At 34.2% G+C, this 22,396-nt stretch overlaps 1 protein-coding gene across 1 annotated transcript in view; it reads right to left on the reverse strand.

Annotated features, from left to right (window-relative positions):
* Positions 1-22,396, reverse strand: part of LOC132140624 (RNA-binding protein Musashi homolog 1-like) — a 32,488-nt gene that overhangs the window by 6,220 nt on the left and 3,872 nt on the right. The window contains exons 5-9 of the mRNA XM_059549456.1: positions 16,455-16,496; positions 13,761-13,853; positions 5,553-5,601; positions 1,812-1,894; positions 736-853 (exon numbers count right to left, since the gene is read on the reverse strand). Of these exons, the coding sequence (XP_059405439.1) occupies positions 736-853; positions 1,812-1,894; positions 5,553-5,601; positions 13,761-13,853; positions 16,455-16,496 (385 nt within the window). The remainder of the gene's footprint in view (positions 1-735; positions 854-1,811; positions 1,895-5,552; positions 5,602-13,760; positions 13,854-16,454; positions 16,497-22,396) is intronic.

The following is a 22,396-nucleotide window of genomic DNA, read 5'->3' on the forward strand; positions in this document are numbered from 1 at the left end:
GCTCCGGGACACGGCATGTTAAGGGGCGTAACATTTCTGTCACAAGCTTGAGATATAGCTGGCCAATCAGCGTACACAACTCTCTTTTCAGAACGAATAGCATTGTAAAAATTGACACGGTTCAGAAATGCAGGGCATAGAGAAACAAAAATAATGCACGGTATGTAAAAAATAATGTTTTTTTTCTACCTTAAACCGCATAAACATTTCATTACACCAAATACACACAATAATGTTCTTTTAGCAATGTCATATGACCCCTTTAACTAACTAATGTTTACAAAGTTATACCAATTATTTATACAACACGTCATATAAAATGATAATTGAAAGCAATAATTCATAATATAATATTTTTAGTAACTCAGAATTTAATTCACAATTAATGATTGCACTAAATTAATTTTCACTTATAAATGTAAATACTATTTATTTTTCATTGTTATAGCATTTGCCATAGCGACTGCTAAATTATTAATAGTGAATATAAATAAGATAAAAACAGGCATTTTAATTGTTATATGGGTTATTTGATGTATTTTGCGTGCAAAACTTTTTTGTTTTCAACTGATTTGTGTCACACTCACAAATGCGCAGACACAAGTGCAGTTTCTGTTGTAAACAGCAGGTAGCGCTAGACTGTCACCAGACAGGACTGCAGCGCTGCACTGACTGGATTTGCTCATATGCATGAGTTCACTGAGATTATTTGCCTTTTCCTTCTTTTTAACTCACCCAGCATGCCGATACCCAGCATGAAGGCGTCCATGCCGTAGGGCATCACCCTGGAGCGGCCTCGCGCCGTACCTGTCGGTGACATCACTTCCTTCGGCTGAGCTTTTTTGCATTCCACCTTCAAAATCATAAACGAATTCTCTTTAATATCAAGTTATTCTAGTTAAGTAGCATCTGAGACAAAATTACAAAACAATACAATTCCAGTTTCCATGATTTATTCCATCTTTTATTTTATTTTTAATTCTTAAAAATAGTTTTAGAAGAATCATCTGAGATGAAGGTGATATTGAAAAATAACTACAAATGAATATTCAATTATTATCCTGAGTTATGAATGAGAAATTTTTGAGACCAGATTTTTTTATTATTATTATTATTATTTTATGGATCTTTATTTTTCTTCACTTTTTATTTCTTCAAATGAATTTTACATTTGAGACAAGGTTGACACTTTAAATGAATATGAACTGAGAAACTCAATGAAGTCCATGGAGGTCTGAATCAGCAACATTTGAGCAGTGCAATTTTCCTCAACTACATCACAAATGAAATCTCTTTAATATCTCAAGTTATTGTAGTAATTTCAATCAAATTCAATTTAATCAAAATTTTTTGGAGAAGCATCTGCAACAAAGCTGAAACTTGAAATATAATTCTATAAAAGAGTCATTTTTGAACAATTAAAATTTCCTTTAGTAAGAGAATGCCTTTTTTCTTTTTCTTTTTGATAATCCAGTGATTTAAATACTATATGTACATATAAAATTGCCATAATAAATTTGATATATAATTCATATTTTCGGATAACCTTGTAATTTACATTTTAAAATTTCAATCTTCTATTTATTTTACGTTGGTTTACATCTATATATATCTATATCTATATCTATCTATCTATCTATCTATCTATCTATCTATCTATCTATATATATATATATATATATATATAGATAGATAGATAGATAGATAGATAGATAGATAGATATCATGAATGTATTAAAAAGGTGTTTTAAACACACACACACACACACACACAGAGAGAGATAGTGTTTCATAGCAGAACACACTCTCACCATCTTGTTGTTGATCTCGTGAAAGTGGATCTCGCAGACCTTTTCCACCACGTCTTCATTCTCAAAGGTCACGAAGCCAAAACCTGCAGAGCAAGAACACACATGCACTCTTCACCAATCACAAACATAGCATTGCTTTCAAACACAGAATCTTTTGTGCTTATTTGGTCCAGTTTGATCCTGGCATGACCTTTCCCCTTCTACTTTCTCATTCTCTGTACTCGCTTTTGTTCTGTTGCCATCTGTTCATATATTCAGTTCATTCTGTCAGGAGGTTAGCTCCTCACCTGTTGTATTTACCTGTCCTACTCGATCCCGCCCACTCATCTGTTACTCACTACAGGCCCCGCCCACCGGCTGTCAGTAAGACTTTCCTTCCTTTCCTTTCCTTGCCAAGTGAATGACGGTTTAACCTCTGAACTACTAACCAGCTCAGCATTACCCTGCATGACCTTTTTAGCAATGCCTCTAAATGGAGAGGAGACTGACGAGAAGAGAAAAGATCTCTAATATTTCACCAAGTTATTAAAAAGCAGCCTTTGAGCAATTATTTTTTCTTAATAAATCTGGTTGATCTTTTTTTTACTCCAAATGAACGTTGATGCTTAACTGATGTATAAATGAGAACTCAAGTATTATTAAATATTCCTCAAGTATAAGAGAAATACCAAATGAGTTATTCTACAAATTGAGACCTGTGTCAAGGCCAAGTTTAGGAGAAGTTAATATATTAAATGAAATATAACTCCATTAAGTCTTCCGAACGATCAACCTTTGAGCAGTTGCATTTTTCTTCCATACAAAAATGTGTTCTTTTATTTTTAATTTTCAAATAGAAAACATAGTGAAGTTAATAGTTCATACTGAACTTCTGAGCAGTAAAATATTCCTCAAATTATTCTAGTATTTCTAGATATCAATCAAGATATTAAATATCAACGTGATATTGAAATATAAAAAAAAACACATTGTGTCCTTAACTATGAAAGAGTAAATTTGACTTTCATCTTTTGTTTATATTATATATTATTTTTTATTTTTAATATCATACATTTGAGACAAAATTAATGCTGAAGCATAAGTATAAATAAATCAAAATGCCAATATGAACGTGCAACTTTTGTGCAGTAAAATACTCCTCAAGTACAACAGGAAAAATAAGTATCTAAAGGCTAAGTTGATATTAAAATAAACTCTATTAAATCTCCTAAACTATGAATTATTAAAGAAACAATCTTTCAGCAAATAAATTTGACTTTAGTAAGAGAATTGATTCCATTTATATATATATATATATATATATATATATATATATATATATATATATATATATATATATATATATATATATATATAATTTTATTTATTTTGTATTATATATGGATTTTTGTTTCAATTCTTCAAAAGCATTTTAGGAGAAACGTCTGAGATGAAGCTGATACTAAAGCATACTAAAGCTTACGTCTCCTGAGTTATGAATGAACAATGTTTGAGCAGTAAAATATTCCGCAAGTTCAATCAGAAAAGATACAAGAAGAGAAGAAATGAGAAGAGATGAGTCTTGGAGGGTCTAACATTAAGATTAAACATTATTATGAGTGCAGGTGGAAAAAGGATGGTATCCAGGTCTCCTACCAAATTTTGACAAACTGCTTAACTGCTTATCACACTTCTGTTAGTGAGGCAAAATCCAAATATTTCTCAAACTTGATCGCAAACAAATTCCAATAGGCCTACGGTTCTCTTCTCAACCATAAATTCTGTTCTTAATTCTATTGTTTACTCAGTTCCTGATGTCAATATTGAGATGTGCACACAATTTTCAGATTTTTTTGTTTTGTTCAGAAAATACAAAATATCAGATCCCGCCTCTCTCCTTTTGTCACTAATCACTCTCATCTTGTTCATTCATCCAGTGGCTTTACAAATTTTCAGCCAGTGTCTTTATCTCAATTACTCAAAATAATTTCTCTGATGAAACTGACATTTTGTCATTCCAATGTATTGCCTGGTGGACTGTTTAGAGAGGTTTTAGACACAATCAGCCTCACCCTCTTAGCTATTATAAACAGCTTTTTAATAAATTGTGTATTTCCAGAAAGTTTTTAACATGCTATTGTACAGCCCCAATTGAAAGGCCCTCACCTTAACCCCACTGCGCATAACAATTATTGCCCTATCTCTAAACTCTCATTAATTTCAAAGGTTTTGGAAAAAGTTGCACTCTCACAGTTTACTTCATACCTGGATACTTTTAATATTTTAGACCCATTTCAATATGGTTTTAGAGTCAGCATTGCTGAAGGTTACAAATGACATTCTGCTGTCCATTGATTCTGGGTCATCTGCAATCCTGATGATTTTTAAGTGCCGCACTTGATAATGTTGAACACGATATTCTTCTAAAACGATTTGAGTGTGTTTTGGGGGATCAGGGACTAGCTTTAGGGTAATTCGCCTCATACTTATAGGGGAGGATTTTATTTTTGTAAATGTCGGGTCATTTACTTCACCCCCTGCGCCTATATATTGTGGTGTTCCTCAGGGATCCATTCTTGGCCCACTTTTGTTTTCCCTTTACATGCTCCCCTTGGGCTCAATACTCCAGAAACATAACATTAATTATAATTGTTATGCTAAAGACCTCCAACTATATCTTCCAGTCAAACCAGGAAATTACTTTTCATTAGATCATCTTTTCATATGCCTAAACTGCTTCGGGTGTGTGTTCACGATTTGTGTGTGTTCACTGCTCTGTGTGTGTGTGTGTGTGTGTGCACTTTAGATGGGTTAAATGCAGAGCACGTATTCTGAGTATGGGTCACCATACTTGGCTGAATGTCACTTCACTTCACTTCACTTTTTTTAAATGAAGTCAAGACCTGGATGACAAAAAACTCTCTGCAATTGAATGAAAATGAAACTGAAGTGCTTCTACTGGGCCCTGCTGCTACTAACAACTCCATTAAATCACAGTTAGGTTTTACTAATAACCTACACAATTATGCAAAAAAGTTCATTTTGATCCTCTTCTCCAATTTGACAAGCATGTATATCCAGCTGTAAAGAGTAGCTTTTTTCATCTCAGATCAGTGGCTAAAATGAAACACTTTCTTTCTAGTAAAGACCTTGAAATTGTAAATCATGCATTCATTTCTTCTCGATTGGATGACTGAAACTCTTTGTACATTGGCCTACCTCAATCTACACTGTCTTGGTGTCTCAGTTCAAAATACAGCAGCCAGTTTCTTAACAGGAACTAAGAAAAGGGATCATATCTCCCCTGTCCTTGCCTCTTTGCACAGGTTCCCTATAAAATTTAGACTCGACTTTAAGATCCTTCTTTTCGCATACCAGGCAATGAATAATTCTGATTCTGATGCTTTTGAATCTAGCTTAAATACTTATTTTTACTCTTTAGAATTTGAGTTATGCTGCGTATGTACCTTGAATAGTTTAACTGGTGTTAAACTGGTGTTTAATGAATTTTCATTTTAATTGTTTTCTATGCTTGTTTTTCTCTTTTAAATTAAGTAATTTTTATTGTAAAGCACTTTGGATCAACTATGTTTGTGTTAAACTTGTGCTCTATAAATAAAATTTGCCTTGCCTAACATCAGCTCCTGAATGACTCCAGAAGCATGTAGACACTTGACTGCTGTTGTATAATTATATGACTCAATGAGGCTTTGAATGTGAGTGTGTGCATTTGCGTGTGTGAGTGCCCGAATGCCGCCTTACCTCGGTGCCTGTTGGTGGTTTTGTCAAACATTAGCATCGCGTCATCAACCTGCAGACAAAACACACACACACACACACACACAAAAGAGAGGGATGAGACACTCTAAGCCATTACCCAGCATGAGGCTCTATTGTGAGGCTCTGGAGAAACAGAGAGGGGCAGCAGATGGAGGGGCCGAGCGGGGAGGGGAACAGAGAGAGAGAGAGAGATGGACAGAGAGAAAGAGAATATGGGTGGAAGCAAGAGAATGGAGCTGAAATAAAAGAGGAGAAAGCGATGGCTGCGAACACTTTGAAGAACCTCAGCTTCAGCAAACAACTCTCTTTGTTCTTGTTATTTCATAAATTCTGGTTTTAAGACCCAGATGTTACACTGGAAATCAAATGGCAAATTAAAAGACTACCAAAATTGTCTGTGGTACAAATTAAAAGTTCTTTCTGGAAAGTTCTTTTTTAAAAAATAATTTTACACACATATATAATATATATATATATATATATATATATACAAGAAATGTTAAATCTTAAAATTCCCTGATATCCTTTGTGTGTGATTACATGATGAGGATTTAAAAATAATAATAATAATTTTACAGTGATTCACACACTAGAAGCAATTGAAGCTGATAAAATATTTGTGAAAAAGTGAGTGAAATATACCACTTTTTTTTTACTTCAAAAATGTTCACGGCAATTCTAGGATATCCTATTGTATAATAATAATAACAACAACAACAAATTTACAGTGATTTACACACAGGAAGCATTTCAAGCTGATAAAATATTTTAGAGCAAAGTACAAATTTTGACCATAGAGATTTCCATTATCTTAAAATTAACTAATATCCTGTTGTTCGTGATTACATGATAGGAACCTAAAAGAAAATATAAAGAAATGCACACACAAGAAACAATTCAAGCTGATAAAATATTTTAGAGCAAAGTATAACTAAACAATTTTAGACTGACTATATGAATTTCCATGACTTTTCCAGATTGTAAAATTCCCTGCTATCCTGTGGTGTGTGATTACATGGTAAGTTTAAAAAAAAAAAAAAATATATATATATATATATATATATATAATGTGAGTTTGCGGGGGGGAAATCTTTTCAATAACTCTCTTTGTCCTGTCCCCCCTTTCTCTTCAAACCCTCTCCAGAAGTTTACTATTCCCATGGAGACTCTGCAAAGAATTTCAATTAGAAGAATTGACCCCCTCCCTCGCTTCTCCTTTCATGAACAGAACAGATAGAGAGAGAGCGAGAGAGAGACGAGGAGCTGGATTATGGCTGCTACGGCTAGTACTGGACAAATTAACTTTGACAGAGAGAGACCAAAGTGTTTTCAGAGATGAAGCAAAGATCAGGCAAAAAATATTACAACAGAAGAAAAATCTGATAAAGCTATACACTTATTTAATCTGTCCTAACTTTTTAAACAAATTCATATGTCTTCTACCCATCAACTGCCGCAAATTATTTTAAAGACAGAGCATCTAAAGCTTGGATTACAGATAAAATCACATGCTGTTCACAGGATCAATCAAAAACAGTTCATAACAATTATAATTTGGATGGGTCATATTAAATCCATGACCACACCTCATTATAAACTTTATAAACTCATTATAAAAATTATAAACTGCTGCTACAATTATTTGTTTACAGCATAATCATTGATCATAATGTTGCTTGGCAACCCGTAAACTGCCTACAGTTAGGCTAATGAACAGCATCACTCAATATTACTGTCTGCACATACTGAGACTAGTTATGATTGTTATTTATTTTATTTTCATTATACATACAGTTGAAATTAATTGATTTTAATAATGTAATACATAATAGTATATTGTAATATAATAGTAATGTGTGTGTGTGTGTGTGTGTGTGTGGGTGTGTGTGTGTGTGTGTGTGTGTGTGTGTGTGTGTGTGTATATATATGGAAAATAGAAATCTATCTCTCTAAAATGTAATTCTATAATATATATATATATATATGTGTGTGTGTGTGTGTGTGTGTGTGTGTGTATATATGGAAAATAGAAATCTATCTCTCTAAAATGTAATTCTATAATAAATATATATATATATATATATATATATATATATATATATATATATATGTGTGTGTGTGTGTGTGTGTGTGTATATATATAAACATTTATAATATTATATGTATTTACAACAATATAAGTAAATAACAAATGTGGGTATGTATGTATGTGTGTCTGTATACATATATATATATAGCTGTCACAAATTTTAATTAATTAATTAATTAAATAATTGAAACATGTAAATAATAAAATAATATGAATAAACACATAAATAATACAATAAAATAAAATAAATAGATAATAACAAATACATCACTTCTGTGGACAGGAAGGCACCAGTCGAAGCGCTCCAGGGTCACGTGGCTGAGTAGCACTTTTCAGTGCCACCTGGTTAAATGACCATGGGAAAGGTCAAACACTCTTAGCCCGGATGAGTCACTGTCAAACACACACTCTAGACTCTGACATTTAACTATAACCCTCTTCTGCCCCCCTCCTATTCACACACACACACACACATACACACACACACACACACACACACACCCTCCCCATCTTCCAAATCCAATGACACTGCAAAGTCAGGAGAAGACAGCGGGCCGACAGCAGCTGCTGTGAGCATTAGCACAATGTCTGATATGAAAAATGACCAGTGTGATGCTTGTGTTTTGTTACAAACAATGAAAAAAAAAACAAGTGAAAGAGTTAGGGATGAACCGATACCGATAGCTGACTTTCATACTGGAATTTCAAACTTTAGGACATAAATAATTGTTTACTGATTGTTCTGTGAATATGAATGAAACCTCAGATTCTTGAGGAGAGGTGTGTTGTTACTTTCCTAAGCACTTGGCAGACGATTAGACGACTGAAAAATCCCATCGATTTAGACTGAAGGAGGGACTCGAGCCTCATCTAGAGAACAGAACATCTTCACAGAGATTCTTTACATCTGGACTAGAAAGAAAGAACCCAGAACACCCTAGAAATGCCCTGGGAAGAAACTAGAAAACCCTAGCAAACTAGCATCATGCTTGCGAGTTTGACACAGACACTGGCATGTAAAAAATACTATCTGAATTAAAAAAAAAATATATATATTATCTGATTGCAAAATCATAAATTAGAAAACAAAAAAAATAAACAAACTATGTAGATATGGTCAAAGATATAGCATTGCCACACAGAATGCATAAAAAAGGTTTGGAAGCTGTCAAAAAAAAAATTAAAAATGAAATTGAAATAAATTAATTAATTAAAATAAATTAATTAAAAAAGTTAAATAATACAATAATATTAATAGCAATTTAAATAATAAAATAAAATAAAAATAACGATTAGAAATAAATATATAAATAGATGGAGATAAAGAGTATATACTAAATATACTAAATATAATAAACTATATTAAAATATAATAATAATAATTAAATAAAACATAAAAAACATAATTTTTTGTATTGTTTCATTTTGAATTTGTGCCATTTGAATGTTTGTTTGCTTTGTTTGTTTGTTTATTAAGAAATTAATACTTTTATTCACCACGGATGCATTACAATGATCAAAAGTGATAGCAAAGACATTTATAATGTTACAAAAGATTTCTACTTCAAATAAATTATGTTCTTTTGAACTAACTAAATAAATAGATGAAGGAAGGAAGGAAGGAAGGAAGGAAGTGAATAGTAAAAATAAAAGTTTAAGAAGGCCATGCTTAAAAGATGAGAGCTAAAACACAGCCTAAAATCATTTTACACATCAAATCAAGAAACACCTTTGAGACGAATTAAAACAGACATGTTTGTGGGAACTGTCACGGATGATCAGACTGAATAAACTGAGTTATTTAGTCTATAATCATCTCAAAAACAAAACACTCTCTCTCTGTCCTCTCCAAAAACCACTCAGGGATACAACGGCAAGTTTCCCGTTTCTGTTTTATTAAACAAGAAGAAGGTTAGATCTCCAGATAAAACTAGATTTTTATGCTTTCCTCATCTCTCGTTCTCCTTTTAAACAGGCCAGAGGACAAAAGCTCCAGTGAAGCTCTCTAATCGACACCTCTCATGGCTGACTGGAGACTAACTTTTCCAGTCTGTCCGTTCCAGTGGTCCTCTTCCTCTCAGTGTTTCATTATGTCCATTGTTGTGGGTCGGAGCGCTTGGACCCTCACTGTACTTCGCTTTTGTGGGGCTGATCATATTCCAATCATTTTGGATTGTGCCTAACAGATCAGGACAATGGAGGGCAGCGAGATTTCCCGGAGAGGCTCGGAAGGCCAGATTCCATGTGCTGCATGTGTTTGATATCGATCCAACCGCTGAGTGAGAGGAGTGTGGAAGAAACGCATTTTCAAATCTCCTTTGTAAAGTTGAACTTTGTCTAAAATGAATCAAATTTGCTTTCATAAATGTTACTCTGTGTTTGAATGCCCAAAATTGCATTTGCAACACATTTCACTTCTGTCTATGGGATATTTTGTTATTTTTCAGCATCATCACTCATCAGAAACTCATGAAATCATTTTAAAATGCTGATTTGCTGCTCAAGAAACGTTTCGGATTATTATTAATGTTGAAAACAGTTAAGAATAATAGGGTTCAAATAATATCATTTATTTAATACCGATTTAATTTAATAAAATTTAAATGCATTAAATTTATCAAATGTGACAGTTTATAATGTAAAAGAAAAATGAATAATTGAAAGATTTCTTTTTTCAAAATGCTGTTCTTTTGAAGTTTCTATTCATCTAAGAATCATGAAAAAAAATGTTTCTACAAAATATTAAGAGGCAAAAACTGTTACAACATAGATAATAATAATATCATTATAAATTTTTGAGCATCATAATAATTGACCATAAAAAAAATCAGCATATTAGAATGATTTCTTAAGGATCATGTCACACTGCAGATCTTATTTGATCAAAATACAGTATAAAAAAAAAATATATATATATATATATATATAATAAAAAATATATATATATATATATTTTTTTTTTTTATTATATATATATATATATTAATACTACTGCTAATAATACTATTACTAATAACAGTAGAGATAGATAGTAAAGACATATAAAGACTGTAAAAAATATAAAGTAAATGTAAAAAAATGCACACACATTATATTTATAAACCTAAATGTATTCTACGTTTATTTGAAATATTACTATTTTTACTGTATTATATATAGAGAGAGAAATGTATATGATTTTTCCAAACATTTTGAGTATAAATAGGAATAAGGTTTTCATGTTGCCTTTAAACTTTAAGCATTGCCTCATAAAGTCTATCCAGCAGGCCAACAGGTGCACGAGGACACTAATACGTGTTTGTGTGTGTGTGCACCGCTGAACCCACATGTGCATTTACATATTTGAAAAAAAGAGCCCACATGCACCCTATGTCACATTGAGATGTGTGTGGAGACAATAAGCCCAGCAGGTCACCGTGGAAACAAGCTTGAGAGGGTGGGGGGGTGGGGGGGGCAGCAGCTGTTGCATCAGATTAGTTAAGATTCGGAGACCCTCCCCCTTTACCAGCAGCACCTTCACACCATTCCCTCCATCCTACCTTCACACTTCATATAAGAGTGATTCTGTAGACAGGAGCTACAACCCGAATTCCGGAAAAGTTGGGACGTTTTTTAAATTTTAATAAAATGAAAACTAAAGGAATTTCAAATCACATGAGCCAATATTTTATTCACAATAGAACATAGATAACGTAGCAAATGTTTAAACTGAGAAATTTTACACTTTTATCCACTTAATTAGCTCATTTAAAATTTAATGCCTGCTACAGGTCTCAAAAAAGTTGGCATGGGGGCAACAAATGGCTAAAAAAGCAAGCAGTTTTGAAAAGATTCAGCTGGGAAAACATCTAGTGATTAATTAAGTTAATTGATATCAGGTCTGTAACATGATTAGCTATAAAAGCTTTGTCTTAGAGAAGCAGAGTCTCTCAGAAGTAAAGATGGGCAGAGGCTCTCCAATCTGTGAAAGACTGCGTAAAAAAATTGTGGAAAACTTTAAAAACAATGTTCCTCAACGTCAAATTGCAAAGGCTTTGCAAATCTCATCATCTACAGTGCATAACATCATCAAAAGATTCAGAGAAACTGGAGAAATCTCTGTGCGTAAGGGACAAGGCCGGAGACCTTTATTGGATGCCCGTGGTCTTCGGGCTCTCAGACGACACTGCATCACTCATCGGCATGATTGTGTCAATGACATTACTAAATGGGCCCAGGAATACTTTCAGAAACCACTGTCGGTAAACACAATCCGCCGTGCCATCAGCAGATGCCAACTAAAGCTCTATCATGCAAAAAGGAAGCCATATGTGAACATGGTCCAGAAGCGCCGTCGTGTCCTGTGGGCCAAGGCTCATTTAAAATGGACTATTTCAAAGTGGAATAGTGTTTTATGGTCAGACGAGTCCAAATTTGACATTCTTGTTGGAAATCACGGACGCCGTGTCCTCCGGGCTAAAGAGGAGGGAGACCTTCCAGCATGTTATCAGCGTTCAGTTCAAAAGCCAGCATCTCTGATGGTATGGGGGTGCATAAGTGCATACGGTATGGGCAGCTTGCATGTTTTGGAAGGCTCTGTGAATGCTGAAAGGTATATAAAGGTTTTAGAGCAACATATGCTTCCCTCCAAACAACGTCTATTTCAGGGAAGGCCTTGTTTATTTCAGCAGGACAATGCAAAACCACATACTGCAGCTATAACAACAGCATGGCTTCGTCGTAGAAGAGTCCGGGTGCTAACCTGGCCTGCCTGCAGTCCAGATCTTTCACCTATAGAGAACATTTGGCGCATCATTAAACGAAAAATACGTCAAAGACGACCACGAACTCTTCAGCAGCTGGAAATCTATATAAGGCAAGAATGGGACCAAATTCCAACAGCAAAACTCCAGCAACTCATAGCCTCAATGCCCAGACGTCTTCAAACTGTTTTGAAAAGAAAAGGAGATGCTACACCATGGTAAACATGCCCCGTCCCAACTATTTTGAGACCTGTAGCAGAAATCAAAATTGAAATGAGCTCATTTTGTGCATAAAATTGTAAACTTTCTCAATTTAAACATTTGCTATGTTATCTATGTTCTATTGTGAATAAAATATTGGCTCATGTGATTTGAAAGTCTTTTAGTTTTCATTTTATTAAAATTTAAAAAACGTCCCAACTTTTCCGGAATTCGGGTTGTACTTGAAGTGTCTTCCAAGCATGTTTCAATCATCTTTAAAATTGTTTTTCATCAGAGAAATAAACTGCATTTTAAAATATATTCAGATAGAAAACAGCTATGTAAAATTGTAATAATAAGTCCAAATATTACTCTTTTTACTGCATTTTAAACTAAAAAAATCATCCCTAAACATTTTACAGGAAATGGTCCCGACTAGTTGTTTTGTGTCTATCTTTGGTCCTTTATACTTGTTGTTCTAATAGTTCTGGTTAGTTTAGAACAAATTTAAAGGACGCCCACATCTAAAACTTCCCTTTGTACTGTGCGTCTCAATCTTTCTCCTCTTTTTCAAGGCAGTCCCCTTCTCTCGCTCTCAACCCACAGGAGGTGACACGGCCTCCCTCACTCATCTCATACTCTCTTCTCTTTCTTTAGTCCCTGTTGTCTACTATTCAACTCAGCAAGCCGCTCTCTCATGAAAGAACAAGGACTCCAGACATACTGTATATAAATGCCACTTATGTCACAGCTCATTAACATATGACCACCCATATTTAAATAAGACCTATTCGGTATTCAGAAACAACTCGACTCGACCTGGCCTTTTCACCAAATTTATGACTTATGTCATATGTAAGTTTAAAAGGTACAGTAGCAAAAACTGACTTTTTAAATCTAAGGATCAGAGAGAGACTTTGAAAAAAGATTACTGGAGCACATTTTACAAGAAAATTATTTATTGTTTTGTCAAAACTTCAGTGTGTTACTTGAATATGAATTAAACTTCAACATCAATTTTATCTATCTATATAGCACATTTATTAGCAATGCCCAAAGTTGCCCAAAGTGCTTCACAATTGTGAAAATTGTTTCTACATCAAACTTTCTCAGTGTGGTAATGAAAACTAAAACAAATAATGAAAGGCTGGAACTCACCTTTCCAAACTGATCGAAATACTGTTTGACATCTTCGATGGTGGTGTTGACAGACAGTCCTCCAACAAAGATCTTCTTTGTTCTTGTTACCAGCTGGAAACACCAGAAAAGGGACAAATGATGAGAAAAAGAAAAAGTGCAACTACAGGATTTTGTAGGACTTTCAATAAGACAACTAGCATGCCATTTAATCACATATTTTCATATTTTTAAGGTAAAGTACGCAAAAGTCAACTACTTTTTTTTTAAAAGAAGTATGTTTGTTCATTACATAAATAGGAGTTATGTATGACTCTGTTCCAAAACCTAGTGAGCTACTTTACTGTCTGCGCAGCTGCCTTCTAAGGGAGCATATTAGCTAAAAATGGAAACCCAGATATGGAAACGAAAGGACTCTGATTTGGGATGTTCCACATATGAAGAAACTCTGTCAGTTTAACAATGTATTTACAATGACCACTCTTCCTGTGACTCATAGGGAAAACTTGATTTCAAGCACTAACATGCATATTTTTGACGTTTCTTGCCTTTTATTTCTACAGGACAGTTGGGTGTAGACAGGAAAACGCTAAGAAAATAAGAAATATAATTCAAATAAAATAATTTAAATTTTTCGTATGCTACTTTAAATGAAAATTCACTGAGCTGGTCGCGATGCGTTCTGACTTTATCTGATCCTTGAAAGGTATTTGCTACTTTTGAACATTCTATTCATCAGAAAAGATCAGGTTTCCACAAAACATTAAACATTAAGTTAACTGTTTTCAACATTGATGATAGTAAGAAATGTTTCTTGAGCAGCAAATCAGTATATTAGAATGATTTCTGAAGGACACTAAAGAATGGAGTAATATCTGATGCTGAAAATTCAGCTTTGAGCAAAGGAATAAATTATATTTGACTATATATTATACATTAGAAAACAGTTGCTTTAAAGGAGCATTGCGTAGGTTCTGAAATGTCTAACAGTTACTGACACCAGTGGCCGTTAGAGGAACTGCAGCCAGTCTCATGCTCGTTCTCAGTGCGCACGCTCTTTTTTTTTTTTTTTTACTTACGAGGAGTGTCCGTGGGTGTCTGAATTGTGCTGGAGGCTTGTCGCTTCTTTCCATCCGCAGAGTCCATTTGAAAACATTATTGCTGCTGCTTACTATAATGGCTGGCGTGCCGTACGGTTGTAAGCCCAAGTAAACGAGAACGCGCATGACGTCACATTTTGTGAATTTTCGCGCCAATTCGGGCCCGACTTCTCCACACACAATTGAGCCTACAGGCTGATAGAGGCAACCGTGGTGGACAGTCGAGGTGTCATTCTTTTTTTTACATCATGGTTGGCTCATACATGTACAAATGAAAACTCTATCTTAAAGATTTTTTTTAAGTAAAAACCTCCACATCGCTCCTTTAAATTGAAATCATTTTTCAAAATATAAAATTTTTACCATATTTTTGATCAAATAAATGCAGGCTGGGTGAGCATAAGAAACGTTTTATAAAAATGACCACAAAGCTTTTAAATAGTAGTCTATTGTATGCAACAATGGTCAGAAAGAATTGTTATTAACTATAAGCTTAATGCTTTAACTTAATTAATTAGTTAACTTAAACTTAATTAGTAACTTCAAAAATAATGCAATTAAAATATTTTAACGCAGTTAAACACTGGCTCCACCCCCAGACCTGTACGTCATCTTACATTTCATACAGTTGACTGCTGACAAATATGATGCAGGATAACAACTCCATAAATGCAGTTATAAACTAAAATGTAAGATATTGGGAGGGAAAAATTGCCCCAATATCACACGAGTGTTGTTTTTTTGCCCTGATTTGAGATCCAGATTTTTGTCCTGATTGAGTGCAAATGTGATTTGATATAACAGTTCAGTAAAAAAGAAGTTAATGTTGTGTTATATTTTAAACACAATATTGTGTGTTTTGTTCAATTTTGATAAATATTACCTATACAGCCACAGCAGAACTGTTAGGCATCTGCGAGTAACATGAAAGAATCCGTGTTTTGAATGAATCATTTGAACCAATGATTCAAAGGCCCATTCATAAAGTGAACCATAATTCCAGAATGAATCAACTCATAAAAGACATTTACCCAACCGCTGGTAGTATGAGTAATTTTTTTAGAGTATCATTTAATTTATTTAAAAAATAAGTAAATAAAAAACATTAAAGGGATAGTTCACAAAAAAAATAATTAATTCTGTCATCATTTATTCTCCCTTGTGTTGTTTCAAATCTGAATTACTGACTTTCTTTTGCACAACATAAAAGAAGGTATTTTGAAGACTGTTGGTAACAAAACTGTTTTGGTTACCAGTAACTTTCACTGCATTAACAAAAATACTGAGATGTTTCTCAAATTATCTTCTTTTATGTTCCATACTTTATTTTAATGCCATTGTAGCCTAAACATTTAACACAATAATAGCTTTACATGATCTTTTGGGGGTATTTTCGCTTTTCGCAGCACCCTGTAATGAATTAGATAAAACATTTTAATTGACTGACAGCCCTATTATAAACATTTTAGAGGTCATGTTTGTGACCAGTTGTTAAGTGTCTATGCAAACTCTTTTTGCTTATTGTTCTAAACGTTTTCAAGCAACTTCTGTGCAATATAGTCAAAAAGAAGGAACTTGGGAATTCTGTTAACCTGAACGGAGACTTAGCACTCACCTTCGGCTGAGCTCTACGTGGGAAGGCCACCTTTGGGTCAATCTGAGAGAGAACGAGAGAGAGAGAGAGAGAGAAAGAGAGAGAGAGAGAGATTTGTTAAGCATGTGAATAAAGCTTATCTGAATCCTCAAAGGGAATGACTGAGCAGAAACCTCACGTATTTACGGAATCTGACAGACAAAGATAGTATTTCATAAATATTCTCAAAATCCACTTACAGCTATTTTACAAACAGGCCAGTCAGTGTTCCCCAAAGGATGTTAGCACTACTAACATGTATAATGAAATCATTATAGGAAAAAATAAGCAGCTAGTCAGGACATTAATCTATAGAAAATGACTGATCTAGGTTTTCTTTAAGCAATCCTCACAATGAAAGTTACTTACTAATTGAAGTTACTATATTTGCTTCATATCCAATTTACTTTTTTTATTGATTAATGCCATCATGTAATGCAGCTGATACTTCAACAAAATGTGGTACACAAAAAAAGTAAAGTCTTGCAGAATCAGACAAATCCTCTGAAATATTCCAAGAGGAATTATATCAAATTCCCATGCACCATATTTCAGGCCAGCGTGGAATCATCTGACCACTGCAAGTCATGTGAGAGATACTGTACAAGAAAAGCGGAAAGAAAACTTGAATGAATGAAAAAACAATCAATGCATTTTGAAAACAATGAAATTTTTGTCTAGTAATTTGTGAGTACAGATGCTTCCGATTTATTGAGATGCTTTTGAACAACAGTAAAACTTTTATGTCTGTGACTCAAAGCAATGTTTTCTGAGCACAATTAAATCAATCATCAAACCTGACAAGGGAACAAATAGCTGAAGTGGTGGTGATGGGGGGGGGTCATGATTAATTTGCAATTATTGCAGACTGGAGTAAGTTAAACTAGAGAAAAAAACACTTAAAAATGAAAAAGAAAACATTACAGAACTTTTAATATTAACTAGTGAACCATATTACTAGGGTCTGAAGTGTTTACTTACATTTCCTGATTCAATTCAGCATTAAGAAACAATCAACAGAAATCAGCAGAATTTCATTTAACCCCACTAGACCAGACTATCGCCATCCTAATTCTATAACCATCTCTAGCCACCCCATGCCATGCTGTTATGCACTGCCATTGATCTAAATGACCTTCTACACCAGCTATAGACTCATATGTACTGTGAGCATACAGTGGCAAACTATTAGTGCACCTCAGCAAGACTCTATGATGGTCATCTTGCCGGTTGGTGTCTATGGTTTAGTACTATGATTTTAGCTCTACTGTACACTTACAGTCACCTTTTGATCCCAAACCTCGTCCCAACCTGTGCACCAAAAATACCAAAACAGACACAAAAACATGATATAAAATGAAACAGTTCCTCATGATGAAACAGTGTCACTTGTGCAGCACTATCATTTAACCTCATTTTTCACAGGATTCTATAAAGCACTGGATATCTTCAGGCACCTTTACAGTCTTTTAAAGTGATTTTTAATGTGAAAAAAGTTAGTTTGTTTTTTGATGGACAATAAGTAGGTTAACATTACTTCCAATTTATAAAGTAGTTACATTTTCTTTACACTACTGTTGAGAACTTGGAAGTTTTTTTATTTATATAAGTAAGGCGTTCTCTGTGTTATTTTAGTGCAACGTCTAATAGTAAAAGGATGTATCATTTTAAGTGTGAAAGATTTCATTCCTATGGTTAGAGATTTAAATATGTATAAACATACTGTTGTTTTAGGTATTTGAACAATCTGCTTCCTTCAAAACATCACAACATCCGAGAATAAGCAAAACTTTCCGGAATCCAAAATGAGGTCAGTTATGAGACTGCTACAATTTTTGCTATCAGACCGAGAGAACAAACTGATAGAAATACAAGTGCGTGTGTGTGTTGTCAAAGGCTACTCTTTTTACAGGTTACTGGAACAGATCTGTTTCCAAACATTCAGCGAGACAATCCTCTTTTCAGGCCTGAGGGCAGGCAAAGCCTATCCCAACATCCAATCTCTGCTCGGAACCGAAAGGGAGGAGATTCGGAGAAAACAGATAGAGAGAGAGACAGAGAGAGAGAGAGAGAGAGAGAGAAAGAGAGGGAGAGGAAGGGGTAAGGGAAAATTAATCAGCAAAGACAAAAAAGTGAATGAAAACAACAAAGGAGAAAAAAAGAGGGAGAGAGGGAGCAATTCAGCAAAAACAAAACCTGCTAGTGAAAAGCTGAGGGTGTTGATTGTGTGTGTGTGTGTGTGTGTGTGTGTGTGTGTGTGTGTGCGTGTGTGTGTGTGTGTGCGTCAGGAAGCCCCCTCTGCTTTCATTAATTATGAGGACAAAGATGAACCCCAAACAGATGGGACGGAGAGAGGTCCACCCCCTCCTGAGCACACACACACACCGCACACACTGCCTTTTACTCCACACAGTCATCAATATATACATATATATATGAAGTATACTTCATATTCACTCTTTCGATCTGCTTCCTCATCACTTTACAAGAGCTCATGTAGGCCTACACTTTAAATTTCATTTGCATCAAGTTAAGCATCACTATTATCACTCAAATAATAAGTATAGTTAGCTGATTTGAACAAATATTGTCAAATATTGAAACTCAGCGAGTTCAGCATTCTGCAGAGTTTGAGCTTCATGAATGATGTGCTTTTACTTTTACTAAGCCATTTACTGGACATAAAAACAATTACAATTACAATTAAAGAACATAACAGTTGAAAAAAAAATATAACATAATTATGAGGAAAGCTTTTAGACTTTATTTTGTAATGTTTAATCACATATAGTAAATTTGCATCTGTTTGATTATGCTAAAACTGAAAGAAGAAATATCAAGGTTTTCAAAAAAGGATGTGTGTGCGTATATATAAATAAATCAAATGAAATTATATATTATATAATCAATATAAATATGTAAATATAAACTAATATATTTACATATTTATATTATTAGCTACATAGCCTTCAAACATGTTTACATAAATACAAATCTATATAACATTCTATGTAATATATTATACAAAAGTATTATATACTTAGAATATATTTTAATAATAATATTATATTTTATTAATAATAATGATCATTTTTATTCATTAAATATATAACAATGTATATTGTTAAAGTTTCATTAACTCTCTCTATATATATACATTTAATATATTTTATTTATTTTTATAAGGTTAAAATAATAAATGGTTTAAAGAGTAATACTGTATATTTTAATGTTTTGGTGCCACATTTCTGTGGAAGTTATTTACCTTTATGTTAAAGGTAGTACCTATAATTTTGTTCATACAAAAAATAAATGACCATACTTTTTTTTTATGTACTGCAACATTAACAATGCATATTGCTCCTAAGCTGATTTACAAGGAATATTAGTAGTGAGCAACATAACAGTGATGGAAGAAAAGGGAAAATCCTAAAATGTTTAAGTAGAAATCAAGAAGCTGGCACATGCATAAACCAATTTATACAAAACAGTCATTATCAGTATAGCCAAATATTTATATATCACTGCACCACTATGTTAAACTAAAGGTGTATGATTGTGCAGGTGGAGGCAGACCTGCTGTTGAATATGGGACTGGGCCATCAAGGTCACTGTGCATGAGTGAACAATGGCAAAGCAATTAGCTAAGGATGCTCGTTAATGAGGCTCAACAACCCCACACCGTGACCAAGATGGAACAAAGGTGAGTGTGTGTGTGCTGACACAATGCAAAATCTCAGGAGAGGTTTTTCTACATCGAAAATACAATCCATTTTGTTTTCCTCAATCCGATTAGTTGCTTTGGCGATCCATACTAATTACAGACAGGGAATTCTGTCTCTCTCCCTCTGTCCTGTGGCCCGCACCTCGCCCATGCCGTCAGCATTTGAGAGCTAATCTCCAGAATCTAACACTAAACCGTCATCCACACTCACACACGCGTACTCAAGGCCTCCGACGGGACTCTCATCCAAACCATTTCAAGTGTCCTTGAGCCAGTTCTCCACAATGCACAACACAGGACTGTCTCTAGTGTTGAATTACAAACTGAAAACTTTTAAAATGCTAAAATTGGCCGGGAAAAAAACATAATATGCACAAGCATTCCATGTTAAAAGCAGAGTTAAATACATAAACACATGAAGCCGCAAGCTATAAAGAGACATACGTTCTTTACAATGCTTTCATTTCTGTGTGTATTTCTATCAAAACAGCAGCTCATTTTCCACCAAACGCCTCCATCACGAATAAATAATCATTGAGTCTAGCAGATTTGTTCAGTGTATGATCGATTCACCTTGTAACTACATGGCTACACGAGCATATCAGAGTTGAATGTGCAATAAAGCTGAAAAAGCAATTTCAGGAATGATTGAACATCTGTGTTCATTGCAAATTTGTTTATTAAGCAGCAGTTTATAATCGCTTTTGCTACACAAATATCTTTAATTAAAGCACTTCTTGAAATATTGAGCCAAACTAACTTTATTTGACAGATGTGGATGAGCTATATAATTTGCACTCGTTTACATATTTAAAAGAAATGGAAGAAAGGCATGCTATTATTAGTAGTCTTTGCTAATACATTACTGAATATACCCTAAATGTTAAACATAGCTGTCCTACACTGTTTAGACTATAGACTCAGTAAGCAACCACCCATTAGAAACCATCCAGAATAACCTGGAAACCGCATTGCAACTTGCTAAAAAAACACTTAGAATGCCTTAGCAACTATTTAACAACACCTTGGCGACCATCAATAACACCCTAGCTCCACTGTGGCAAGTTTTACACCATCTTTAAAGGGTTAAGATACTGCTTTTACGCATTTCTAAATATTGTGTACACATAAGATGTTTTTAAAAACACAACTAAAACTCCGACATAGTTTGCACATGGAAAAGGCGATATATTCGAATGTTCAAGACATGCACATTCAGTTGTGTCTGTTTGTAATTTAGCCTTATTTTTATGAGATTTGACAATATGACCTCTCATTTCGAGAGCTCAAGACACCCCTCTACCAACCTATCCTCTTTCACTCGTTCTTCTGAGGGCCGATAGCATGAAAAAACACTCTCAGCATGGCACATTCTTTCTGTTTTCAACACGGACCCTTTCACAATATCTTCTTTTCAGCTCCTCGCATGGATGGCAAATGCAAGGAACAGGAAAACACCCAGAAAAGACTACAGAAGGACTGAAAATGTGGAATGAGGAAACGCTTTACTGTTACATGCAAAACTTTACAGTACCACATCAAATATCTAATAAAACAGCACATACTGCCATCTGCGTTACAGACTGTTGACGATTCCTCTGCAGTTCTGCCGGAATCACAAAACGCTGCTGAAGTGAACGAGGAGCTATTTGCACAATAGTCTTATCTATCAAAATTGCTTCCTGTTATTGTGTATCCCTTTCAGACCCCACTGGAGTGACCTAATAACCCACAGCAACCCCACCAAAACATAGAGCCTCAAATACCCCACGAAAAGGCCATTCAAACCCATCAATACACAGTTAACACACTGATTAGCCTTTGCATCAAAGCACAGAAAACAGAGCTTTCCTGTATAGCTATACATCTAATGGAGAGTTACATCATAGCTATCAGAATCAACATTTTTATGTGATTCTGTAACACTTATAAAATATAATTACAATTTATTCCTGTGATCAAAGCTGAATTTTGAGCATCATTACTCCAGTCTTCAGTGTCACACGATCCTTCAGAAATCCTTCTAATATGCTGATTTGCTGCTCAGAAAACATTCCTTATTCTCATCAGTGTTGAAAACTGCTTCATTTTATACTTCAAAAGCTAAAGTTCAAAACAGCAGCATTTATTTGAAACATAAACCTTTTGAACCATTTCACTTATGACCAGTTAATGCATCTCTACCAAATATATATATATA

Source organism: Carassius carassius, chromosome 5 (genome assembly GCF_963082965.1).
Source record: "Carassius carassius chromosome 5, fCarCar2.1, whole genome shotgun sequence".
Taxonomy (NCBI): domain Eukaryota; kingdom Metazoa; phylum Chordata; class Actinopteri; order Cypriniformes; family Cyprinidae; genus Carassius; species Carassius carassius.